This window comes from Ochotona curzoniae, unplaced genomic scaffold (genome assembly GCF_017591425.1).
Source record: "Ochotona curzoniae isolate NIBS_2020 unplaced genomic scaffold, NIBS_Ocur_1.0 contig_291, whole genome shotgun sequence".
NCBI lineage: Eukaryota > Metazoa > Chordata > Mammalia > Lagomorpha > Ochotonidae > Ochotona > Ochotona curzoniae.
This window is the reverse complement of record NW_024465649.1, coordinates 18159870-18187572: the sequence shown is the minus strand read 5'-3', so window position 1 is coordinate 18187572 and position 27703 is coordinate 18159870. Positions and strand designations below refer to the sequence as shown.

The window sequence follows — 27703 nt, the reverse complement described above, 5'->3', positions numbered from 1 at the left end:
CCATGCGGGAAATCTGGAGGAGGTTCCTGGTTCCTGTCTTTGGATTTAGACAGCACCGGCTGTTGCGCTCACTTGGGGAGTGAATCATCGGACAGAAGATCTTTCTGTCTTTTCTCTCTGTATATCTGACTTTGAAATAAAAAATAAATAAATCGGAATCCCAGTGCCTGTAAAACTGTGTCTCATGATGCAATGTAATAAAAATAAATAAATAAATCTTTTAAAAAGTATTAAAAAAAAAGATGAGATGTTTCTATACTGTTTTTCTTAACTCAAAGTCCTTTATTAGTCACTTATTTCCTTTGTTTCCTTGAAGTTGATTTACACGAATTAGGTTAAAGTTTCAGTAACAATAATTGAGTCTAAATACTACATTCTGGTTAAGATGCTAATAGGAGATCTCCTAAAGCCACATAAGAGTACTTTATTTATTTATTTATTTTGAAAGATTTACAGAGAGCAGGAGAGAGAAAGAGAGATCATCTGTGCACTGGTTCACTCCCCAAATGGCTGCAGTGGCCTGAAGCCAGGCACCAGGAGCTTCCTTTGATCTTCCACATGGGTGGCAGGGGCTCAAAAACTTGGGCGGGCATCTTCTACTTTCCCACGTGCATTAGCAGGGATCCGGATTAGAGGTGGAACATTTGGGACTTACCTGGCTCTGTGATGTGCGATACTGACCCCGGGAGTCCATTATTTTAATGGTTGGCCTTCTGATTGAAATTCATAGCATTTTAGAGAAGTTGCTCTATTTGTGGGATTTTTAAACCAGAAGAGAGATTTAAGTGGGCCCGAGAGTAGTCATATTTGGATTGTGTTGGCCTAGTCACAATGATTTATTACCTTTGGTTAATACTATTAGCCCAATTATATGAAAATGTATTTGCTCTCATGTTTGAGTTGTTTTAGCCTGACAAAACAAGTGCATTTTTACAGACTAAACATGTGATAGGAACATTTAGAACTTAGTAGTGAGGAGGTGTGACTGACATACTGTTTGCTGACAGTTTTATGCTGCCTGGTGAGTAAAATTAACAAAACATCATTCAGTAAAGGAAAAGGACCAGTTGTTTCTATTCTCAGAAACTTTTACTTTGAGGGGCTGGGTCCTGTGAGACATGTTCCGTGCCTGGTTCTGTCAGTGTTCCACCCATCAACTCCATTAGGTGGCTCCCTTCACCATTAGGATATATTCCATATCATAAGCAATTAAATATGCCACTTGGAGCCACACAAAAAGCTGCTTCCCTGCCCGCTTCCTGTTTGGAGCTTCTAGGATATATTAGTCATTGATGTTTGCTATAGGAAATTAGTATGCATTTCATCCACTAGAATTGCCTTTAGAATTAAGTTTGGTCTCGATAAGTAGTACAAATTTTGATTTTGCTAGTAAGCATTGGGAACATAAAAGATACTGTGTTGGGAACTGAATTGATGATTAAGTTGTCAAATAATCAATTTCTTTGCTGCTTAATCATCTAGTGAGGCAAGTGCAAAGTGGAAATGACAGTGCTTCAGAAGTAGAGAGGGGCCAGGAGAAAGCAGATGAAGCAAGAATAGCTGGCGGAGACAGGGTGGATCAAATGTGCTTGGCTTTTTGTGTGAATAACACTCCTCATCTCTTCCTGAGAGGATGTGGTAAGGCCCCATCAACCTTGAGTCTCTTTCAGACTTTGACCACGGATTCTGTTACTCAAAGGCAGCTTGAAGGCAAAAGACTGGGTGGCGGGGTGGGCCCTCTAGAAATTGCCTCAACTGTGGCCTAATAGTCGCTGAGAGTCAGGAGACCTGACTTATAATTTAGAGAGTAGTGCTTCACTGAAAATATGTTTCTGTTTAAATCTTTACTGTTCAGCCTTTTGGATCCTATCATCTGAGTGTATCTCTAAATTTCCATCTGTTTCTGGGATATAAAACTGGACTGTTTTCTGTCTGCTTCTACAACTCTTGACTCTGTGCCCGTGCAGTGTGTGGCTATGTTGCCATACAATACTTTTGTTTCTCCTTTGTTTAAGGAATAGATCACTTTCCAGAGAAGACTTTATCTAAATATTTGAATTGATCTCTGATTTTAAAGCAATTCACTGATACCTGTCTCTAAAACTGCTATTCTATAAAGGATTTTGTTTCACATTTTGAATGATTTTTGGTTATTTAGGCACTATTTCTTTGTCTTGAAATCAGATTGTTTCTTATACTGAGAATCCCTGTTCTTAGTGTGAGGCTATTTTGAATTGAATTTTACTGTGCTGTTAGCTTTTGGTATTCATAAATACGCAGATCCTCTTGGTTTCTGTTTACTTTTTAAAGATATGTATATTACCATAAGCTTTTAAAGTTAAAGCTTAAAAAATGTGTATATATATTATAAAATTTAAACAGTATGAAAATATGTAAAGTAAAAAAATGAAAGTTCTGAACCAGTCTGGTCATACTTTTTTTTCCCAATATTTATTTTATTTATTTATTTTTAAAGATGTATTTATTTATTGGAAAGTCAGATATACAGAGAGGAGGATAGACAGAGAGGAAGATCTTCCGTCCGATGATTTACTCTCCAAGTGAGTGCAACAGCTGATGCTATGCTGATCCGAAGCCAGGATCCAGGAACTTTCTTCTGGGTCTCCCACATGGGTGCAGGGTCCCAAAGCTTTGGGCTGTCCTTGACTGCTTTCCCAGGCCACAAGCAGGGAGCTGGATGGGAAGTGGAGCTGTCAGGATTAGAACCGGTGCCCATATGGGATCCCAGCGTGTTCAAGGTGAGGACTTTAGCTGCTAGGCTATGCCGCCAGGCCTTCAAGATTTATTTATTTTTATTGGAAAGGCAGATATACAGAAAGAAGGAGAGACAGAGAGCAAGATCTTTCTTCTGATGGTTCACTCCCAAGCAGCTGCAATGGCTAGAGCTGAGCCTATCTGATGCCAGGAGCCAGGATCTAGGAGCCAGGAGCTAGGGGCTTCTTCCGGGTCTCCCATGTAGGTACAGAGTCCCAAGGCTTTGGGCCATTCTCGCTGGATGGAAGTAGGACCACTGGGGTTAGAACTGGCGACCATATGGGATTTTGGCGTGTTCAAGGCAAGAACTTTAACCACTACCCTATCACGCTGGGCCCAAGATTTATTATTATTTTTATTGAAAGGCAGATTTACAGAGAAAAGGAGAGACAGAGAGCTTGCATCTGTTGGTTCACTCATCACATGGCTATAGGCAGCCAGATCTGGGCCATTCTGAAGCCAGTAGCTTCTTCTGGCTCTCCCATGTGTGTGCAGGGGCCTGAGGACTTGGGCGTTCTGTTGTTTTCCCACGCAAATTAGCAGGGAACTGAATTGAAAGTGGAGCAACAAAAACTCAAACCAGCACCCATATGGCATGGCTGGAGCTGCAGGTGGCAGCTTAACCTGCTGTGCCATAGTGCTAGCCCCTGAAGTCTTGTTTATTAAATCCAAATAAATTCTAGTTGTTAACGAGCACCTGAACTCTTTGGCATTTTGGTGTTAAGGCTTTTTGTAAGTTGCATTCTCAAGCAGTTGTCTTTCTAAGACTGCTATTCTTGTTTTTGATACTCCTTGAGTAAATTATGTTCTCATAATATTGGTAAATTTTAAAAATAAGAAACAGTTTGTCCCTTTTAGTTGTTAAACGCCTCTGTTTTATTAAGGACAAAGAGGCCAGTGTCGGTAGTGTAATGGGGTGAAGGTCTGTGTACCTGTTGCTGCTGGCTCTTCTCCAAGTGTTCTTAATGGAACAGAATGAGCTGAATTCTAGGCTTTGACACCATCAATAACCAGCATTTGGGTTGTAATGATATAGGAGAGCCTTCTTAAGATACTGTTTCTGCCTGGAGGTAAGATGGTGTAGCTTATAGGCTCTGCAGTGAAGGCGAGAATTGAGCATTTAATTACCAGGAGTGTTGCCAAGAGTAGTGTGACCTCTGTGCCTATCTTGTAATGCAGGAAGTTTTTGAATTATTGCCTCTGAGTTCCTTCAGTCCTTAGAAGGGTCTTTGTTTCTTTTTAAATGTTTCTTTTGCCTTTTAAGACAAATATATTTAATTTATATTTTTTATTTTAATACAGAGATGAAGGGGTTGCAGACATATGTGTGCCTGTGATTAGGATGCACAGGGTCAGGGTAGGGGAGAAGGGTGGTGAGATGAATGCTTCCGTTTTCCTTCTGTGTCTGCTGGGCTGGGCTGGGGTGGAGAGGAGAATATGCACTGCTTCTTGCTGTCAGGTTGTATCAGCAGCCATGGACTGAGAGGGTTGATGTTGCCATAGAGACCCTGATGGGGGGAAGAATGTTCTGAGGGTGCTACTTGAGTGGTCTTGATTGTTGTGAGAAGTTGTCAGCTTGGCTTCATTGCACCAGAGGTGAGAAACACGTTCTAAGGCATGTTGGCTGTGTGTTCAGACCCAAGTACCTTGCTGTGAAACCTGGCCAGGAGTGTTCTTCAGCTTGACTTTCTTTCCATCCTTTGGAGAGGCACTTGAGTTCTCTGTTGGTGTGACCCAGCAGCTGTCTTGTCTTTAGTGTGCATCTGGGTATGCTCTCTGTTATTACCTGGAGTCAGCAACTGAGGTGGCCTAGTTCTGCCACGCGTGCTCTCAGGTCTGACCACGTGTGTCTGTGACCTTCTCTGAGGTCAGGGATCCACAGACCTGACTTTCTTCTGCATTGGCTGTTGCAGGGCCAGGCCCAGCCCACCACTTGTACCAGCCCACACCTGTATAGGGGTAGGGTTCATCTGCCTGACAAGCCCCACCCCCAGTCCCAACTTTTTTGGAAAGTCAGATATATAGAGAAGAGGAGAGACAGAGAGCAAGATCTTCTGACCTGGGCTGGCATGACTTGCCTCACCTCAGCGTCCACAATCTCTTTGCACAGCCTGGCCTGCTCTAGTCTGCCCTCTGTTCCAGCTCCTGCTGGTGGGTGCTGCAGTTTATCGCAGCCAGTCTGATTGCTGCCCTGGTCCTAATGTGAGCTTGCTGGTGTTGCGGCCTAATCTGGCTCCTCCTGCCCCCTGCCCTGGTTAGATCTGCCAGTGGGTGTTATGTGCTGGGCCAGACTGGTCTGTCCCCAGACCTGACACACATGTATGCTGGCAGGTACTTTATAACCTGGCGTTGTCTGGCCTGCACCTTGCCTTGCTTCTTGTGCTCTCCTGCAGGGTCTGCGTCCTAATGAGGGAGTTTCCCAGGCTCCTCCATCGAACCTTCTCCCAGTGGCAGTTCTCGTGCACCCCAGAGGGTTGTGGGCCCAGATTGGTTTTGCCCAACTCCTGCCCTGGCAAGAACAGAGGCTTTGCTCAACCACCCACATCCGTTCTGGTTCCTGTTCTTGGGTGTTGGAGCCCAGCAATATTTAGTCCACACCCAGATAGCTTTCACATAGTTCAGCTAGAGTGAAGACCTAGTGTGGCTTGTTCTACAGCCAACTTGGCTCTCACGAGTACCAGTAGCGGCCGGAGTCAAGCCCAATCCGACGCTCCACAGTCCCAGTGCTCATGCAGTCTGTAGCCATGTCCAGCCAAGTTTGCTTCCCCCTGTCCTACTCTTGTCCTCACCAGTGGGAACCTCAACTCAGCTGAATGATAACCGTTATTTAATGATGATTATATAGGAAGAAGTCTTCCCTCCTTTTCCCCCACCTCCATTCATATGTGGGTGAAACAGAAGGAATACTAAAGAGTTGGCCAGTCAGTGTCTGGGCACAGTGTTCTGAACAGTCCAAGTGCGATTCCCAGGTTTGACAGGTATTGTTCTTGGAAAGCCCTTACCAGACTTCATTTAGATCAACTGGGAAAGGTTCTATTGGACATTTCTTTGAAACAAATAGTAGCTTTACATAAAATATTGGTAGGATGTTTTACATGCTAAAACTGTCACTTGCCACAAGTACCAGACTAGTGAGTCTGGATGACTGAGTGGGAGCTGATTGTTTCTGTATGTTCCACCAAATGTGGGTTTTTGACTGCTAGCAGTACTTACATTTTCAGGTTCACTAATCTTATAGAAAATGCAGAGTAAATCTTAAGTGTGTCATAGATATGCATTTAAAAGATATTTAGGGGCCCGGTCATAGCCTGGTGGCTAAAGTCCTTGCCTTGCACATGCTGGGATCCAATATGGGCGCCGGTTCTAATCCCAGTGGCCCTGCTTCCCATCCAGCTCCCTGCTTGTGGCCTGGGAAAGCAGTTGAGGACAGCCCAATGCTTTGGGACCCTGAACCCATGTGGGAGACCCGGAAGAAGCTCCTGGCTTTGGATTGGGACAGCTTCAGCTGTTGCTACCACTTGGGGAGTGAATCAATGGATGAAAGATCTTCCTCTCTGTCTCTCCTCCTCTCTGTATATCTGTCTTTCCAACAGAAAGAAATAAATCTAAAAAAAAATAATAATAATTCAAGGGCCCACCTTGTGACCCTGCAGGTTAAGCCACAGCTTGCAACACTGGCATCCTATTGTACCTGTTCAGTCGGGCTGCTCTACTGAGCCCGCATCCTAGCTGGTGCTCCTAGAAAGGCAGCAGCTCAAGTCTTTGGCCACTGCTATCATTGTGGGAAGCAAGGATGAAGTTCCTGATTCCTGACTTCTGCCTGGCCCAGATCTGGCTGTTTTGCCCATTTGGGGGATGCAGCTGTAGGTGGAAGATACTTGTCTCTGCCAATCTTACTGTCACTCTGCCTTTCAAATGAATAGATGAGTAAAGAGAGAAATAAAGCTCGAGAGTTTTAATTCAGTCCTTTGCTTTAAAGGTATGCTTCATCTCAAAGGTTTATTTGTGTTATATTCTTTCTGTGTGAGAGAGGGTTGTAGCAGTGCAGTGGCACTTTATAATTGTCGCATTCCGTGGAGGAGATGCCTGCAGATCTGTTTCACTTGCCTCCGAGGACTTCCTACTTATGCACCATTTGTATTCTGAAAACTTTTTGCTCTTGTTTTGCTTTGATTGTGTGTGTTATTCACATAGAACTATAATATCTAAATTTAGGAGGGAAAGGCAGTTGTTATAAAGAGAAACTGATCAAGTGGTTTGAGAATGGATGCCATAAAACTGTCAGTGTTCCCCCAATTGTGGTCAACTGGAGTGCCAGTCTATGCTTGTTAGAACATAGTATTTTTGCTTCCTTCAAATAGTTGTGTGATTCATAAAGGTTTTTGAATTGTTTTTCAAATAGGGGCAAATAAAAATAAAACCTCACCAGTTATTATAAATGAACTGAGTCTATACGTTTGTCATAAACACTATTATAGTTGAGTAGTAGATTGTAATTGTAGTTACTGTAGTTTATAGCATTTATGAGCTGCTGTGGTTCTGCATGTTGTACTGAAGGCTGCAGTTAATGATCCACCAGACTTTAATTGCTGGGAGACTTCAGAGATTGTGAGAAAGTTTGGGTTACAGCTAGGAAATACCCATTTTTTTTGCTTTCCTCAACATTGGCAACAGTGACTATTAAATGACAGCAGAATGCCTTGAAAATACACTTTCTGAAATCTAGCTGTTATGAAAATGCCATAATAACTAGTGTGTGAGTTTGTTTTTGAACTCTTCAATAAGAGAAAAGAAAATTATAAAAATGTTAACTGATACAGAATTTTTTAAAATGGCATGTGGATGAGAAATTGAGGGATATTTGTATAAGTTGTTGGATATGGTTGTAATTTCCTGGTATGCTAGGATTTTGCAGGTTGGAGGTTTTTCTTTGCTTGACAAACCATACGATTATTTTTTAAAATATCATTTGTATATATCTACATTTTGCAGCTATTTTCTCTTTTGAAAAACTGAAATAATGCCAAACCCCATTTTAATGCAATTAAAAGCCTATAGATTTGGGTCCTGGGACAGGGCGTCTCATGCCCGGATCCCATATGCCCGCCATCATGGGCACATGGTGAGCCAGGCTTGGGCGGCCAGGGTGCCATTTGGTGCCAGGCTTTGTATGCTGGCCGCCCGGCAGGGGAGCTCTGGGATTTTGGTGGTTTGAATTGCTGCTTATGTGGCTCCACGTTGAACCCGATGTGTTTCTGCGAGGTGAATACATCCTAAAGTTTCCCAATGACAGTTACTCTTCCTTTAAAGAATGTGTTACCACTTAGCAATGCTGACCACCAAATACCAGTTCATGCTAAAGCTTTGGCACGGGTCTTGTCCAGTAGACACACTAATTGGATTAAGGCTACCGCCAAGGAGCACGTGGGCTGGAATGGGGGCTGCATTCTGATCAGGTAACAGTGAAATTGGCACAAGTGTGGACTGGGACTGGACACACCAGGCTGGACCAGACCTCAGCACTGTCTGAGTAAGGGTCAAGCCAGGTTTGGTTGCGATAAAAACCAGTCCACACTACAGAATGCCAGGATGAGGTTGACTGTGCCGGATGTGACTGCAGTGCCCATCCAGCACACGTGAAAAACAGGAAGGGAGGGGACAGAGCCAGCAGGGGAATAAGGGGTGGTTCCCCTGCTGGACATCTACTCCCACTGGAGAGCTTGAGCTGGGATGGGGGCAGACCAGACTAAGCAGGGCTACAACACCTTTGCGCCTCATGTGGACTAGATCAGGGAAAAGCCAGGATGGGTGGATTGTTCCTATGGGTGCAACCTACAATTAGAATGGGAGCTGTTTGGGCATAGCCGTAGCATCAGCTGGCAGAAACTGGTGCTGGGGGCTAATCCTGTCAAGTTAAACTGCAGAACCACCTGGAAAGTGCACAATCCGGGAGTGAGAGACCTGGGAGGGAAACAGTGGGTTCCCCCCTCTTGGGTTACCACTCCCACGGGAGGGCACGAGAACTAGGACAGGGGCTGAGGTAGCTAGACAGAGAGGCACTCAACCACACCCGTGAAGGCTTGACTGTTGAGCTGGTTAGATGGATCCAAGCTTCAATGCCATTTGCCATGTACGAGAGCCAGGGGGAATGTGGGACAGATTGGACATCTGTGCCACATATTGGCAAACCAGGGTAGGGGGTGGGCCTGGTGGGGGTTATTGTGGGCTGCTCTCATCAGGATGCAGCTCCCACTGGTTTCGGTGAAGACCAAGTATGTGCTGTGCAGAACCAGGTTGGACTGCAACACCCATTGGTTCCAGTAGAAGGCGGGGCTGAAAACAGAACCAACCCAGCAATTGCAACTACCAGTTGACCGGCTGATGGACTGTGCTGGGCCCTGTGTTTGCTGGTGCATACAAGTATCTGGCCTGGGAACACCTCAGACGAAGTTTCTTTGGTGATCTCCCCAATTGGAATGCCAGACTGAGAACCCTAACCATGAAGGGACAGAAGATGGAACAAGTTGATCAACCACCACAGCTGTAGGTTGGCAACAAAATACCGGGCAAATAGAGATGCTATGATGGACAATGTCAATTAATGGATTTTTCAACAACCTCATCAGGTTTGGAGAGGCAAGATTGGCAGCAATTTCAAAACTGGTGACCTATTGAAACCACTTCAATGAGTATCTTGGAGCATGCCCCACATGCGGGACTTGGGGTGGGTGGGAAACCGGGTGGGGCTTCTCCCTCAATATCCCCCTGTACCTCAGATATATGAAGGAAACAATATGGAAATAATAGTCTTACCCACTTTCCTGTAGCCCTTGACCCTTTTTGCCCAAATTAACTATGTAAAGATTGACAAAATTAAAAAATTATTAAAAAAAAGCCTATAGATTTGAGCTCTCCAATATCAATAAACAAAAATGAGTGTACTAATTTCTGAAGCTTCTAAATGTATATGTTACTCTACTCATACAGCAGAGCATTACAAAGCCATCTGTGTTGTTGGTATTTCACTGAGCATTTGCCGTTGCTCGGTACTGTTTCTGCATTTATTCAGTATTACCATATGTTATTATTGCTAGACCAGAGTAGAGCATCAGGCAAGCAGACCTTGCAAGTAGAAGCCAAGATAAACAGTGGGGAATGAAGCTGCTATAACGTTTTGTGGGCAGTAGTTGCAAAATGCTTTTTGAGAGTTATACAGGATAAATGGGAAAGTAGGTCACGCCTTATTTTTTTTAGGTCCTTTTTGTATCCAGCTTTAGAAGTTTGCATACAATAGATGATCAAAGATGACAGATTCTATGGAAATTTTAAAATTTAAATATCTTAAGCAGTTTTGTATTTTTATCTGTTACCTGTGATGGGAATTTTTTTTTAACTATTAGTGATATTAAAAAATTTTATTATTTGAAAAGCAGAATTACAAAGAGAAAGAGAAAGGTATAAAGAGAAAAGACCTTCTGTCTGTTGGTGCACTTCCAAAATGGTGGCAACAGCCAGGGCGAGGCCGGGCTGAAGCCAGAAGCCAGGAGTTTCATCCGGATCTCCGTGTGGGTTAGGGGACCTAATCATTTAAATCATCTGTGCTGCTTTCCCAGGCACACAACCATAGAGTTGGATTGGAAATGGAGCAGCCAGGAGTCAAATGAGGTGTCCATATGTGATGATGGTGACAAAGGCAGTGATTTCACCTGTGCCACAATGCCTGCCACTGTTCATTTCTCCTAAGGGACAGGCCTGTGTGACCAAGAGACATCAATCTCTGGTTTTTGTTTATTCTCATCAAACTTTATACCTAATTGTGGTGAGCCAGTAAACTAGAATTTTGTTTTCCTTTTCTGATTAACTTACTGTTAGCTCACTATTTAGTCACCAATAACAAATTTAACCGTCAACTTAGGAATGTATGGTTTTTATAACCCAGATAAAAGAAAAGAATATGCCGCAAAGTAGTTGATTTTTATAAAATATGAAATAAAAAATTTTAGAAAAGATGACTGTGAGTTGCCTCTTTGAAATGAAAGATATATTGAATATTTATTGTATACTTAGGTAAGATAAAAACTTATTGAGGGACTCTTGAGACTTTGGGAAAAGAACTTAATATATCATTTTAAGTCCTTAATAATAATGATCATTGAAATCATAGTAAATATTAGACTACTGACCTTTCATAGTATACTCATTTCTGTTATCTCACTTTAGGCCCCTTGATTGACTTTTCTTGTCAGAAGCATTAAGCAGTGTCTTGGCCAGCGGTATGTTCGCAGTCATTGCAGTCATGTAAGATGATAGTACCCAGCATGGATATTGTGACATGACAGGTTAAGCACCACTTGCAACAACAGCATCCCACAACGGAGTCAGTTTGAGTCCTGGCTATTCCATTTTCTGTCCAGTTCCCTGCTGATATGCCTAGAAAGGCAGCAAAAGATTGCCCAAGTGCTTGATCCCTTGCCAGCCACATGGAAGACCCAGAAGGAATTCCTAGTAGCCTTGGTTATTTTGGCCATTGGGGAGTGAACTGGTAGACTGAAGATTGTCTCTGTTTTTTTCTGTCTCTTCTCTCTGTGTGTCTTTCAAGTAAGTAAATTAATTTTTAAACTAATGTTATGTTGCCTAGATTGTTACAGTGCAGTGGGTTGAACCATCAGTTGGACTGCCTGTATTCCATATTGGAGTGGCTGGGGTGGATCCCAGCCACTCTTCATTGATTCAGCTTCCTGCTCAAGGTGGCCTAGGTACTAGGTTTCTGCCATCCCTTTGGAAGACCTGCGTGGGATTCCTAGCTCCTGGCTTTGGCTTGGCCCTGCTGCAGCTGCGGCAGCCATCAGGGGAGTAAACACGTCTTTCTCTCTCTGTCTTTTCTTCTCTTGCTTTTTCTGTCCTACTTTACAAAGAAGTAAATACATCTTTTTTTTTTTTTTTTTAAAGAGTCCTTATAGGTGATTAGTGTAGTCTGGTTTATTTTGGGGGTTTTGAATTGTGTAGCTTAATAATATTTCCTTGAGCAATACTAATACTTAAAATTTATGTTTGTAAGGAATATAGTGAGATGCTAAGGCCTTGACTACTTAGATAAATTCTGGCATAATTTCATGTTATGTGAATATTACAGCTATAAAGAATAGGGGCATTTATTAGGCAAAATTCAATTATATTAAATGTTTTTGATTTTTTTTTAGTGATTTACTTATTTTTATTGCAAAGTCAGATATACAGAGAGAAGGAGAAACAGAGAGGAAGACCTTCCATCCGATGATCTACTCCTCGAGTGACCGCAATGGTCAGAGCTGAGCTGATTGATCCAAAGCCAGGAGCCAGGAGGTGCTTTAGGGTCTCCCACACGGGTGCTTTAGGGTCTCAAAGCTTTGGTCCATCCTTGACTGCCCTCCCAGACCACAAGCAGGGAGCTGGATGGGAAGTGGAGCTGCCGGGATTAGAACCAGCGTTTATATGGGATATTGGCACATTCAAGGTGAGAACTTTAGCCACTAGGCCACCGAACCGGTCCCGAATTATATTAAATTTTTAAGAGGATTTGTCTGAATTGGAGTTAGAAAGAGAGAGGGGACAAGAGAGGGAGAGGGAAAGACAGAGAGAAAGGGGTCTTCTATCCACTGGTTCATTGCCCAGTGACCACACAGCTACCACTGGGCCAGGCCAAAGCCAGGAGTCGGGAGGTTCTTCTAGGTCTCTTACAGAGGAGCAGGGAACAAAGGAGTTGGGTCGACTTCTGCTGCTATTCTCAGGCTATTAGCCAGGAGCTGGGTTAGGTGGAGCATCCAGAATATGAAACAGCTCCTGAATGAAATGCTAGCACTGTAGGTGGCAGCTTTACCCACTGTGCCACAGAGCTGAGCCCTGTTACAGTTTTTTACATCTTCACTATTTAAGAAGTAAGTACTGAATTGAATGAGTTCTGATTTTTCCCTTGTGTTCTTTGTTTCAGAAATATGGTTACACACACCTTTCTGCAGGAGAACTGCTTCGTGATGAAAGGAACAACCCAGATTCACAGTATGGTGAACTGATTGAAAAGTACATTAAAGAAGGAAGGATTGTGCCTGTTGAGATAACCATTAGTTTATTAAAGAGGGTAAGGATTACGAATACCAACCAGTTCAAACCAGCAAGGAAAAAGAAAACAAGTCTACCTTTCATTTAAATAATGGAAAAAGCAAAGAGTATTATCCTTTTTTTTTTTTTAAAGATTTATTTATTTTTTTTTTTATTGAAAAGGCAGATTTACAGAGAGAAGCAGAGACAAAGATCTTCCATCTGCTGGTTCACTACCCAGATGGCCGCAATCGCAGGAACAGACCCAGTCTGAAGCCAGGAGCTTCTTCCTGGACTTCAACATAGACGCAGGGTCCCAAGGCTTTGGGCCATTCTCTACTACTTTCTCAAGCCACAAGCAGGGAGCTGGATGGGAAGTAGAACAGCTGGGATGCAAACTGGTCCCTATATAGGATTCCAGCACTCACAGGGGGAGGATCAGCCAGTTGAGCTTTTGCACCAGGCCTAGTATTGACTTTCTTGCTTGTGGATGATGGTCATAGAGTTAGAGAATGGCAGAGCTACAACCTGTTTCACCTTGTTAAGGCTCAGATAAACTTAACACTGGGTTTTGTGCACTTGACCTTTTCTTCCTAACATGCAAATATTCTCCCTTTTCTTTTTCTTCTCTGTACCACCTTTTCATCCCTTCCCCTTTTTTGTTTTTGTTTTCTGTAAGCTTTATTCTTTCAATTGACTTTTTATTTATTTCTTTTTCTTTATTTGAAAGGTAGAGTAACAGAGAAAGAGACAGATCTAGCATTTGGTGGGTTATTTCCCAAAATGCCTACAATAGCCAGATGGAAGTCATGATCCAGGACTCTCACGTGGGTGGCAGGGGACAGCTGCTTATGCTGTTACCTGCTGCCTCCCGAGGAACACAGTATCAGGAGTGGAGCCAGGACTTGAATCTGGTCACTCTGATATGGGTTGAAGTACCTAGGTAGCATCTTAACTGCTATGCCAGACATCTGCTCCCCTCTTTTTCTTTTAACTTTGACCATCGTTAGAGCCTCCTAATTAGTTGTTTAGCCTTTAATCCATCCTTGTCCCTTCTAATTCATCCTACTTGATATAGTCAACAATCTTTCTTTTTCTTAAAAGGTAATATAAGCTTGTTGTTATATTACTTAAAATTCATAAATGGTCCTACACTGCTTCCAGAATGGAATTCTTTTTTTTTTTTTTAAAGATTTATTTTTATTATTTTTTCATTGGAAAGGCGGATATACAGAGAGGAGAGACAGAGAGAGAGGAAGATCTTCCGTCCGATGATTCACTCCCCAAGTGAGCACAACGGGCCGATACTATGCCGATCTGAAGCCAGGAGCCTCTTCCGGGTCTCCCCTGCGGGTGCAGGTTCCCAAAGCTTTGGGCCGTCCTCGACTGCCCTCCCGGGCCATAGGCAGGGAGCTGGAAGGGAAGCGGGGCTGCTGGGATTAGAACCAGCGCCCATATGGGATCCCGGGCGTGCAAGGCGAGGACCTTAACCACTTGCGCCACCACGCCGGGCCCAAGAATGGAATTCTTAATGTGGCTTTGGAAGTTCTTCATTAGTCTTTCCCATCATGTCTTCTACCACTGTCTGCATATGTTCGAAGATTCAGATGTACCAGTGTTGATTCATCAATGCTGCTGCTATGCTTTTTCATTTCTGAGCCTTTATACATATAATTTCCACCCTTTAGAGTAGGGGTAGGAAACATCCAGACTGCAGGCATATAACACCCACAAAATCATTTGGTCTGGCCCTGCTAAGGCAACTGCGGGTTGGAGGGACTTGAAATTCATTATATCTAGAATATAAAACTTTTTAAAAAAGATTAATTTATTTTTATTGGAAAGGCAGATTAGATTTACAGAAAGAAGGAGAAACAGAGAAAGACCTTCCTTGTGATGGTTAACCCCTCAAGTGGCCACAGCTGCTGGAGCTGAGCCAATCTGAAGCCAAGAGCTTCTAGGTCTCCCACATGTGTAGAGGATCCCAAGGCCTTGGACCATCCTCTGCTGCCTTCCCCGGGCCATAAACAGGACACAAACTGGCACTCACGGGATTCTGGTGCTTGCAAGGTGAGGATTTAGCCATTGAGCTATCATGTTAAGCCTATAAGTCTTCATTAAGATTTATTTTTATTAGAAAAGCAAAGTTACAGAGAGAAGGCATACAGAGATCTTCCATCAGCTTATTCACTTCCTGAATGGCCATATCTGTCAGAGCTGGCCTGTTCTGAAGCCAGGAGACAGGAGATTCTGCCAGATCTCTAACATGGGTGCAGGGGCCTTATGTACGTGGGCTGTATTCTGCTGTTTTCCCAGGTGTATTAGCAGGGAGCTGAGTCAGAAGTGGGCAACACATCCCATATGGGATGCCAGCTGCTCTTCTTCCAAACCAAATTCCTGCTGATTTTCTGGTTAAGGCAACAGAAGATCCTCAAGTTATCTGGGCCACTACTACCCATGTGGGAGACCACATGGAGTTTCTATCTCCTAGCCTCAGTCTGGTTTAGCCTTGGCTGTTGTGGAGTGAACCAACTAAACTGAAGATTTCTCTGTTCTTTTTGTTCCTCCCTCTTTTCTCTTTCACTCTGCCTTTCAAAAGAATGAATAAATTTTAAAAGTGTCAGAGGCTGGCATTGTGGCATGAGTGATAGCAGTATTTTGTGCTAGGGCACTGATTGAAGTCTCAGGTGCTCTGCTTTCTATCTTAACTCCCTGAAAAGGTCCTGGGAAAGCAGTGGAAGATGGCTAAAATACTTGAGCCCCTTCACCCACGTAGGAGACCCCAACAGGTTACAGGCTCCTGGCTTCAGCCTGGTCAAACCCCAGGTGTTGCAGACATTTGGGCAGTAAGCCAGGGGATGGAATAGCATTCCATCTTTACTTCTCTCAGTGTTGACCTTCCTTTCAAATAAATAAACAAGCAAATTAATAAATAAATCTTTTAAAAGAATTAATCCTACACTGGTAATTAATACTAACAATGCTTTTATATTTGTGCCGAGCATTTTGCTGTTGGACTTCAGTTATAGCAGAATTAAGTACCCATGGCAGTAGCTTACTTCCTACCACAGTATGACTTGGGAACGGCAAAAGGAAGGCAGCAGGGTTCTTTAGTTTTTGGAGCAAAGATACTGGTTAATGGTTAGTTTTTTCTTACCACTCCTGATTGTTTACTTACAATCTTGTGAATGTTTTAGTATATGTGGAAGTTATATTCTTATTATAGAAATTTTGAAAGCTACAGAAAAGGTTGTATCTGTGTGTAGTATGAGGAGGAGCATGCATCTGTAATCCCACCGTCCTGAGGCAGCTGTGTCAATTTGTTGACTTTGAGTCTACTTTTTTCCTGTGCACCTTTCATTCTAGACTTCTAGTTTAACAAGAGTAATACTTGTAGAACACATGCTCATCTATATATAGCCCTGCTTAAGAAATTATATTTTGCTAATGTCATGTTGAATGTGTTTTATTTTTTTTTTTCTTCTTTAGGAAATGGATCAGACAATGGCTGCCAACGCTCACAAGAACAAATTCTTAATTGACGGATTTCCAAGAAATCAAGACAACCTTCAAGGTTGGAACAAGACCATGGATGGGAAGGCAGATGTGTCTTTTGTTCTGTTTTTTGACTGTAATAATGAGGTAATGAAAAACTCTATCTGCCCATGTAGGCTTTAAACAACTGACGGTCAACTAATAGAGAAAACAAAAAATTTTTAAAAAATATTATATTTACTTTTTATATTGACAGCAGTACTTTTTTGAATTAATACATTGATAGATAGGTCAGTACTTCTTGCTGTTAGAGTATTTAAAGCTGTTTAGCATCAGAACTTTGTGGATTTAAATTTTTTTTTTAAATATTTATTTATTTTTATTGCAAAGTCAGATATACAGAGAGGAGGAGAGACAGAGGAAGATTTTCTGTCTGATGATTCACTCCCCAGGTGGCCACAACAGCCGGAGCTATACCCATCTGAAGCCAGGAGCCAGGAGCCAGGAGCTTCTTCCAAGTCTCCCACGCAGATGCAGGGTCCCAAGGCCTTGGGCCATCCTTGCCTGCTTTCCCAGGCCTCAAGCACGGAGCTGGATGGGAAGAGGGGCCGTTGGGATTAGAACTGGTGCCCATATGGGATGGTGGCACATGCAAGGCAAGGACTTTAGCTACTATGCTACTGCACTGGGCCCCTGCTTTATTTTTTAAAATAAGAATCATTTAGAAGTATGTATTAACATAAAAATAATATTAGATAATGAAATAGAGCCATTTTCTTCAGTATGTAGTTTTATCAGAGAGTGTTTTGCCTTAAGATGTCGTCTATTGGAAAAGAAATATATTTCTGGGAAGTTGGTAATCTTTCTATGTGAAAGATTTCTCTTATAGAGTAAAATGATCTGTAACAAAGCAAAAGAATGTTCTTTTTCTTTTTGATATTTCTCCTAACACAGAATTACCTATACATAACTAAATGGATTTCTTGGAACCATTTAATTAAAAGGCCTCTTTGGGTGCTGTAATATAAATTTTGTTATATTACTGTCTACAGCCTAAACAAATATGAATCTAAGGTAGTGCCTTAAGGGAAGCTGGCTATTCTTAGGTTGAGTTATAAATGTTCCTCTGGTGGACTTGTTGCAGCCTGTGAGTTGTAAAATGCAGTTCTTTTCTTCCAACCCCCAAAAATATGTTTTCACTTATTCTTCAAAGTCAACTGTAGAATGTTACCACAGCTTTATAACTGAGGAATGTTTACTCACAATTAACAAGGGATGCTTCATTCAAATGCAAATATGTTGACTCTTAAACATTTGGATATTTATGGAATTATCAAAAAGTAGGCAAAAATGGAACCAAGTTTGAGGCATGTAATTCATACCTAATAAGTTAATAACATATCCAAGATGGAACCAGACACATACTGATCTTTTTATTGCGGTTTGAAAAAATATTCATAGGAAAAACTGAGTCATGAATGAATTCTTACTATGCTCTGTACTTATTTAACCTAGTTTATATAAATTAAACCACATGTTTATGTTTTTAAAAATTTTTGCATGTTGATTAATAAATAAGACATTGGGTTTAATGTGGGTTTTTTTTCTTTTTGTAATCTCCTCAAACATTATTTTTCTTACCTGGTTAACAGAATGTTAAATTCACCATTTTTAAAGTAACTTTGTATGTGTCTCTCTTTTAGATCTGTATTGAAAGATGTCTTGAGAGAGGAAAGAGTAGTGGCAGGAGTGATGACAACAGAGAGAGCTTGGAAAAGAGGTACTTGGCAGTTTTTCTTTTGACCCCCTAAATCCCAAAGTGGAACTCAAGTGTCACATTAATTCCTGCCCAGTTTTGGTCCAGAGAAGAAAATATCCTGCTGAAATAAGTGAAATCACTTGTGTAAGGAGATGAGGAGTGAGCCGTGGGTCAGGCTGGGCGCTCTCTGAGAGAAAGGATGTTTCCTAGAACACTGCAACATTTGCTTCTTTTACAGAATTCAGACTTATCTTCAATCAACAAAGCCAATTATTGACTTATATGAAGAAATGGGGAAAGTCAAGAAAATAGATGCCTCTAAATCTGTTGATGAAGTGAGTGCCCTTGCCTTCCTTGGTGGGGAGGGAGAGGGGTAGGCAAAAAGTCAAGTAAAAATGTGATTATTTCTTTTGTGGTAGGCAGGAGAAAAAGAGATACTGTGACAGATTGGTTAGCTTTTGTTTTTGCTTTTTAAAGATTTATTTATTTTACTTTGAAGAGTTACAGAGAGAGTGAGAGAGAGTGATTTTCCATCTGCTGGTTTGCTCCTGAAATGGCTACAATGTCTGGAGCTGTCTGGTCTGAGGCTGGCGGCCAGGAGCTTCTTCTGGGTCTCCTACATGGGTGCAGGGGCTCAAGGCCTTGGGCCATCCTCTACTGTTTTCCCAGGCCACAAGCAGGGAATTGGATTAGAAGTGGAGCAGCTGGAACTAGAACCAGCAGCTATCTGGGATGCCAGCATTACAGGCAGATTAGCTTGCTGTACCGCTATATTGACCCCAAATTGGTTAGTTTTTTTGAGACATGTAAGAGTTAATTAAATCAGATTTTTCTCCTTTTTAAGTCTGAAATGGGTTTTACAAATTCAGACAATTTTTTCATGGAACTGGATAGTTTATTAATGCCAAGCCTCTTTTACCAAGTCCTGGAAAATTGATACTTTGAGTACTATGATTTGGATCATGCTCATTCTCTAAAATCTGCAGCAGGAATGGCATGGCATTCATTTCAGGATCCCCCGTACTTCTCTTCTCTTCTATCCCAGATCGCATTACTCCAGTGTGGCAGGGTTTCCATAACTTACTGCATCGCTTCCTTCCTAATCAGTGATCTCTAAAGTACAAGCCCATGGTGACAGTAACGATTTCTTGTGTCTCTTAACTTACCTAATCTTCATTTCTCTGATTTCCTGATTCTCCTTCCTTTTATATTAATATAAAAAAGAAAGATCTTGAGGAAGGATTCAGTCTTTTTTAATCCATTGCCACTTTCTGTAGAGATAAAGTAATGCCTGAGAAAACTTAGTGTTTTAGAATCAGAACTAAGATGAGCCAGTTCAGTTTGTATTTTATCAGATTTTTGGTACCCTGTCACAAAATGTTATTCTAAGAACAATGCTAAAAGTGGATGCTGCACATTCTTAATGTTATATGTATATATGTAAAGTAAAATATATAAGAAATTAAATTTGAAATTTTACAGAAAATTGATTATTCTCAACAGAAACTTAGCTCTATAGTATTTTAATAACATCTTCTTTTAAAATTGTCCTTTTCCATTCCAGGTTTTTGATGAAGTTGTGAAAATTTTTGACAAAGAAGGCTAACTCTAAACCTGGAGGCCTTGTTGAAATCATGCTTGAATATTGCTTTGATAGCTGCTATCACAAATTCTTTTGAAGGCAATTTTAATCTTTCAAAATTACATCTCAAATTAATGGCTGGAAAGTGTTATAGTTAAAGGCAAATTAAATTTTTATGTTCATTTTATTTTGGTTACAGGACTAGACAGTGAATTCAGGTTTAACTTAGTTATGGTGCTCACAAAACAAAGAAGGATATCAGCTAGTCCTTTGTTTTTATTCAAAGAAGAATATCCCTTTTATAGTCTGTGCCTTCTGTGAGCAGGCTTTTTAAATATGCATGTTTAGTAATTACTACATGTTACAATTTAGGATTCCCACTTCCTGTTTTCTTGCAGGTTTTAAATTTCCAATCTGTTCAGTAAATTTGTGGACCAAATTTCAAAGGGACTCTTTAGTCAGACCTTGTACAGTGTGCTTAGTAATTAAACTCATAAATGGATTCCTACCAGTGTTTTAAGATTTATCAAATAACTGACCATTTGCTATAGAAAGGTAAGAAAGTTTAGGCTTTGTTTTATTATAACTTGTACAGAGTTGTATGACAGAGCATATTCTTTGCTTCCAGGAATTGGATTGGGATCCTGGGGGTTCAGAGCCTGGCAGAGTTATCAGCTTTATTCTGATATAATCTGAGTATGGGGCAAGGTCCACTTCTAATGGCTTGTGTTCCTTGTGTTCTGTGATGTCGTGTTCATGATCAAATGGAGCTTACCAAAATTCCCGATGGTGGAACCTTGACATGCCATGTTCTAAGTTAATGCTAACGCAGTTCAGTTCACATTTTAGTTAACTCTTCAAGGTTTGTGTTTGTAGTCTATACTCAATGTAGGGCTAGGGAAAATTAGAAGAAGCAATCTAAAGGTTAAAGCTCCCATTTACATTTTATTTTCTTGAGTACTTTTGCATAGATTTTTGTTGAAGAAAATTTAAAAATCATTGCACTTTGATCAGAAAAATAATAAATATATCTTATATGTCTGATTCCCTTCTTTGCTTCTTTTATTCAGTAAGTTATTTTTGGCATCATGCTGAAGCATTGAAAGGTACAAAGTTTTTAAAAGGTTGTAAAGTCTGAAGGAGTTTTCTTTTACATTCTTCCTTTCAAATTTCTGAGAAAGTTTTTTGTTTTCCCTCTAATGCTAAGTGACATCCGAGGTTGTTAATAGGAAATTTCTGAAAATGTTTTTCATTTTCAGCATTTGCAGTGCTTGGTACACAGGGTTAAATAGGGCAAAGGATTTTGTCCTTGTATAATTAGATTTTATATTTAGAATAATTGGGAATAATAAGGACAAATTAATTGATATTCTTACATTTGTAGCAGTCATTTATTTCTGTGTTAGGAATTTTGCTTATATATGATAAATTTCTCATCTTTCCATGAGAAAAAAGATACTCCTGAGTACTGCAACATGCTGGCCACCGAAATTTGTGTTGATGATCTGAGTTCTTGGAAAGGTTGTAATGAGTTCTTAGTGCAGTGTTGCAGTCCACCCGGTGCAGATAGGTTTTATTGGTGATGAGTCAAACAGCTGCAACATGAAGCAAGCGTAAAGATGAAGGTTTTGAGAGCATTCCTACTCACATAAGTAAGGAAATCTGTCAAATGTGAGTCTAAATATTTATACTGATGTGAGAATAACCTTCACATTTTGAAGAAGACTGCTGGTACTAGGTGCTTTCATCAGATAGACCAGAAACCAAGAAACAAGGTAATTACTAAATTACAAGGCTTTGTTTTGTGTTTGCTTTTAAGTAGAAAAACCTGTTGGCAATATTGAACGTTGCAGTTGATTGAGATACATCTGACTTTGTTAGTTTGGTCATTCCATTTGTTAAAGATACAGTCACTAAGAAGTTTTTGAGTTTTTCATGATAGAACCTTCTTTGATTATTGCCATTTAAAAAAATTAAAAGTTAACATTATTTCTTTTCAGTGATGTTGGATGTATATGGATTATTTAGTAAATATCAATAAATTTTGTGTCATGGCCTTTTTTATTTGCTGATTTAGATTTGTGTTTTCTTTAGCTTGTTCAAGATCAAGATGTGTTAAATTTAACATGTTAAGTCCTCATGTAATACAATCCCAGTAGAGGATACAGGAGAATTTTCTACTCCGTGTATTGTTTGTGCATGACTATCCCATTCCTTCAAGAAGTAATCTGGACTGAGGCACAAGTGGTTTATTTTTTTACCTGCCGTAAGCATCAATCGTTTGTCTACTAAGGGAAACTGACAGCAAGTAGATGTGTCAGATGTGTCAGATGGGGGCCCTGTGGGTCTTGCTAATTGTGGTGGTTACCAGAGGTTCTTGTGGGCCCTGAAGGTAATTGTGGCTGAGGGTATCAGCCAGAGGATTTAGCATCTTTTTCCTGTGATACAGAGCTTCCTTTCCAAATGTATACTATTGCACAGCCATAATGCAAAGACACATTTTCTGACATCCGTAAGTTTTTTGTTTGTAACACTGGTATGAATAGACCTTCAGGTATCTTTTGTTGATTAATTTCAGGCAATCCCCCCCAGTATGATGCCTCAGTGCCTTGCATGCGCCGGGATCCTACATGGGCAACTCATGTCCTGGCTGCTCCACTTCCCATCCAGCTCTTTGCTTGTGGTCTGGAAAGCACTAGAGAATGACCCAAAGCCTTGGGCCCCTGTACCCACGTGGGAGAACCCAGAAGAAGAGCTTGGCTCCTAGCTTTGAACTGGCACAGCTCTGGTTCTTGGCAGCTATTTGGAGAACCAATGGATGGAAAATCTTTTGCTCTCCTCTTTGTAAATCTGCCTTTCAAAAAAAATATTTTAAAGGCAGAGCTATAGAGAGGGAGGGAAAGACAGAGACTGATTTTTCATCTGCTGGTTCACTCTCTAAATGGCTGCAACAGCTTGTGTCAGATTGGAACCAGGAGTCTGAAGCAGGTTTAGGGGTCCAAAACTTGAGCTGTTTGCCTCTTTTTTCCCAAGCGAATTTGCGGGGAGCTGTGTTGGAAGTAGAGCCAGTTGATGGGTGACGTCTTAACCCTGAAATGCCACAGCATCAGTCCCAGTTTCAGACATTCTTGCATAGTCTGTTTTGTTTCTTCCTAACCCACCTACATACTTTAAAAAAATATTTTATTTTTATTTGAGAAATAATTAGGAGAAAGAGACTTCAGTCTGCGGTTCACTCCCAAAGTGGCCTCAATGAATTTCTTCCAAGTCTCCCCATGTGGTTGCAGGGATTCAAGGACTTAAGCCAAGCTGCACTGCTTTCCCAGGGCATAAGCAAAGGGCTGGATGGGAAGTGAAGCAGCCAGAACACAAAATGGCGCCCACTGGGTATGTGGGTGTTGCATGTGGGAGATTAGCCTGCCCCCTGCCCTGTTCCCTTAGTTCTTAATTCTGAACTTTTTTTTAAAATTGCAAAGTCAGATACACAGAGAGGAGGATAGACAGAAAGATCTTCCGTCTAAAGATTCACTCCCCAAGTAACTGCAACGGCCAGTGCGTGCCGATCCAAAGCCAGGAGCCAGGAACTTCTTCCAGGTCTCCCACACGGGTGCAGGGTCCCACGGCTTTGGGCTGTCCTCGACCACCTTCCCAGGCCATAAGCAGGGAGCTGGATGGGAAGTAGAGCTGCCGGGATTAGAACCAGTGCCCATGTGGGATCCTATTGAGTTCAAGGCAAGGACTTTAGCCGCACTGGGCCCCTGAACGTTTTGTAAATGACAAAATAAGCACACTTTTGTATGAAAGAGAAATGGAAAGAACTGTCCTGGTTATGGATCCCTCTACTTCCTTAGCCTTGGCTCAGCGTAACCCTTCTTGATCCAGGTGTGCTTTCTTGTGGGTGGTGAGGTAGTAAGACCCTTGAGTAGACAAGTAGGATTTGGTTGAATCTGTTTCTATTTCATGCATGATGGCTCCTTTAGGGAGTTACTGTACTCCACTAAAATTTATCCACCAGTCCCATAATCACAAATCACATTCCCATTCCCCTAAATGAATATTTTGTTGATTAGAATGGGTTTCAGAATTGTGACTTCCATAACCAATATTTTCATTTATCTTTAATTTGTGGTTTGAATAATCTTACAGATTTTTCTGATTTTTACATATTTGACTTAAAAAAAAGTGTTTATCTCGTCAGTTATATCATTTTTTAAAAAATCTCCTACATGCTTTATTGGACTTCAAAGAGTCTTATGAATTAACACAGAAAAACCCATGTGAGGTTTCCAGAGAGTACAAGGCAGTCTGCAGCCCAGCACCCTCTGAAAACCAGCCCCAGGTGCACCCACTCCAGACCCAAAAAAAGGATCCCAGGGTAAAGGCATGGCAGGGAGCGGGGCAGAGGGAAAATACCTTTACGGCCATAGCAAAAACAGGTAAGGGAGAGTTGGCTAGAGGAACGGGAAAGGGAAGTAACACAGCCACCTTCACCTACACGAGATTCCTTAGACACCCCTTCCCCAAACCAACTGTGTCACTTTAAGCCTCTGGCCCAGGCTATGCAGTAACATAAAAATGGGGTCTGACAAGAGGAGTATGTGGTGCAGGCACTTGGGAAATTCAGGATATTTCTTTTCTTACATTTAAACTCTATCTTTTGGCTCAAAAGCAACATACCCAGGAGCTCCTTCACAGCCCTGTGTCACAGATACGGACTTCATGCCAGGGGAGCCAATACTCTGAGTATTGATTCTGGGGGAGCTTTACGGCAGCACCTCTTAGAGACAAACCCTTCTGCAGTATGGCAGAGCAGGGGTAGAGGGAGGCAGGAGTGGGCAGGAAAACAAAGGGTGACTGCCTCATAGCCTACTGCTCTGGCATCCACTAACCAAAGCACGTCTTCCCAATGCAGTCTCAAGCCAAGCCTCTCAAAATTCTCTGGTGGTTTGTTCTCTGAGAATTGCTTTCACTCTCCCATGGGTGCTGGGAGGCCTAAGTGAGCTCCAAGATGAGGTTCTAGCTTTGGCCCACCACACTCCTGAAGAACAAATCCCAAAGGTTAGGCCCTAGGTCCCAGTCTGTGGCAAAAGAAACCACTGAGGGTGGGGTGGTTCAGATCGGAGGCACAGAGGTCCAGTTATATCATTTTTATATGATGGTTCACAGATTATGGCTAATTAGTGAAATAAACGCTGGCATTATAGGCCTGATCATAGTCTGGAATCACATTTTTTGCAAGGGTTTGCTGTCTTACATTAGCTAACTGGTCACCAGCAAGCCACTTCTCAAAGCTGCTGACCCCCTGACTGGTCTCCAAGTGTTTGTTACAGGTCAGATATTTTGCTAGGTAGTGTATGTGTCACTGACTAGTGTGTTACAATAATGCCAAAATGACCATGTTAGAAAAAGTGGCTGGCCATTCATTCAAAATGTTGGAGAACTTAAGATACAACAACCGCTGCCCTCATCAGCCTGCATAGATAAACTGAAAGCTGGTGGCTCCTTCACTGTATTGTGTTTCTGTATAGTGCTTTCAGTGCCCGCAGACTTTCTTAGCGCTGTGATCTCATTTTGGTTTTCTAACAAGTCTGAGGTAGGTCGCAGTAGTGATTCTTCTGTTTGATGGATGATTAAACAAAGGCCTCAAATGTCCGAGTCAGTTGCCCACAGTCTGTATAGCTTAGAACTCTGGGTTTGGAACTGGACCCAGAAATGTGTGCCTCCCCAGATCTGCCTGCCATCTTTCTAACAGCCCCTGCTGCCTACCTGGAACAAGGTGGGTCCTCTAGTCAGCAACACACACACAGCCACAAATAGACACACACCATGCCATGCCACCTGGACAAGGTGGGTCCCTCTAGCCAGCAACACACACACACATACACACACACAGCCACACATACACACACCATGCCATGCCACTTGGACAAGGTGGGTCCTTCTAGCCAGCAACACACACACACACAGCTACACATAGACACACCACGCCATGCCAGTCCTGGAACAAGGTGGGTCCTCTAACACACACACACCCCGCCCCGCCCCTCTTCCTCACCAGCCAGGCCAGTTACCCTCATTTATGTTCGTTATTGCTCATATCACCATGTGTTGTGACTTACTGTGTTTACTTATTGTTAATCTCCCTCACTAGATTTTAAGTGCCAGGAATCAGAAATGTCTTTCCTATTCATTACTGTTTCTCAGTGCCTTGATGAGTGCCCACACATAGTAGGCACCCAACAAATATTTGTTCAAAGAATAAGTTAAAATTACATCTGGCAGTATCTATAGTTAGAATCTGTGCCATTGCACATAGAATGACCACCTTAGGATTCTGTTTTCCTGTGTGCTGAAGATTAGGAACTGATAGGGAAGATAAAATTTTTCCATCAGCTGACACCCTCTTTCAGCATGTGACTCATAGAAAGACTTAGAAAGTGACTGTCAGGGCCAGTGCTGTGGCATAGTGCATAAGGCCTTTGATGCCGTCATCCCATATGGCTGCCGGTTCAGGTCCTAACTGCTGCACTTCAGATCTAGCTCCTGTAATACCCCTGGGAAAGCAGCAGAAAATGGCCCAAGTACCTGGGCCTCTACACACATGTGGGAGACCTAGAAGAAGCTCCTGGCTTAGGATTGGCCCACCTCTAGCCCTTACAGCTATTTGTGGATGGAAGACCTTTCTGTTTCTAACTCTGCTTTCCAAATAACATCTTTAAAAAAGCGGGGAGGGAGGGGAGAAGTGATTACCTGAGGGGGTAATTGGATGAAAATATTCAGTTGTTCACACATATTTCGAGTACCTACTTTAAAGTCACTTTGTTAGAGCATGGAAATGCCAGCTTTATGGAAGACTGACAACTGGTTCATGATAGGTCTGAAGCCACTTAGGCTACATTTGAAGCCTTGAAAGATGAACGGCATCCTTCACACTTTCAACAGCAGCTATACGAATTAAACTGGGAAAGAACAAAGTGAGGTGCTTTTGGCCTGCTTTCTCCTTTGGTTTTAAACAGATTTATTTTAGAGACATTTTCTACACACTAGTTCACTCCACAGATGGTGGTAATGGCCAGGGCAGGGCCAGTCCAAAGCCTGCAGCCCGGAACTTCATCCAGGTTTCCCAGGTGGGTGTTGGGGAGCCAAGCACTTGAGCTATCCTGCTGCTGCTTTTCATAGACCATTAGCAGGGAGCTGGATTGGAAGTGGAGCAGCTGTGACATGATCCAGTACCCACAGGAAGCTGATGTTGCAGGTGGCAGCTTTACCTACTATGCAACGATGCCAGCCCCAGTGCACTGTGGTTCTTAGTTCTCTGTTGTAAGGATGCGCAACACAGTATGATACTCAGCTTTTTGTTACTTTAAAACACCTGAGAGGAGACTCTTAAGAAAGGAAGGTTTATTTTGACTTACAGTTTTAGAAATTCATAGTCCAAGATTGGGTGGTCTCAGCCTGCCATCTGATAAATGTGGAGAGCGGGGCGCTGGAACGTCCCGATGAACATGAAAAGCAGTCGCAGGATGGGGGCTGGCCCAGGGCCAGGAGGTGGGGTTGATCTGTCAGCAGGTAAACAGGAAGTCACAGGGATAGGCTGATGCCCTTGCTGCAATTATGTCATTGCTACTGGCCTATCAGGTAGCGCCAAGTGGACCCACGGGGAGAAGTGATTGGTGGAGAGCAGCATAAAAGCAGCCGCTAAAAGCAATGAGAAGAACAGGGCGCAGAGAGGGGTAGAAAAGCTAAGATCTTTGGGGAGAAGAGCTAAGGTATATGGGGAGAAAAAACAGAGGGGTACAAAAACAATAAGGCCTATGGAGAAAAAAGTATGGAGAGAAAAGCAACGGAAAGAGGGGTATAAGGCCTACGGGGAGAAAAGCAGCAGAGAAAAGCTAAGACAGGGAAAAAAGCAGTGGAGCAAGTATAAAAGCAGCCACTTTTGGCAATAAGGGGTGCGGTTACGGTTCCAGTTTTCCTAGATCCTCAAGAGTGTGCCTCGTGGGTAGTGTCACTGCAGG

At 42.1% G+C, this 27703-nt stretch overlaps 1 protein-coding gene across 2 annotated transcripts in view; it reads left to right on the top strand.

Annotated features, from left to right (window-relative positions):
- CMPK1 (cytidine/uridine monophosphate kinase 1) overlaps window positions 1-21727 on the top strand; it is a 33349-nt gene extending 11622 nt beyond the window's left edge. Inside the window, exons 2-6 of one of the 2 annotated variants that reach the window (XM_040978584.1) lie at window positions 12743-12889; window positions 16339-16491; window positions 18048-18124; window positions 18342-18438; window positions 19668-21727. In XM_040978584.1, the coding sequence (XP_040834518.1) occupies window positions 12743-12889; window positions 16339-16491; window positions 18048-18124; window positions 18342-18438; window positions 19668-19709 (516 nt within the window). In that variant the 3' untranslated portion in view covers window positions 19710-21727. The remainder of the gene's footprint in view (window positions 1-12742; window positions 12890-16338; window positions 16492-18047; window positions 18125-18341; window positions 18439-19667) is intronic. The other variant, XM_040978585.1, reaches the window with a different exon arrangement.
- Window positions 21728-27703: the final 5976 nt, after the last annotated feature.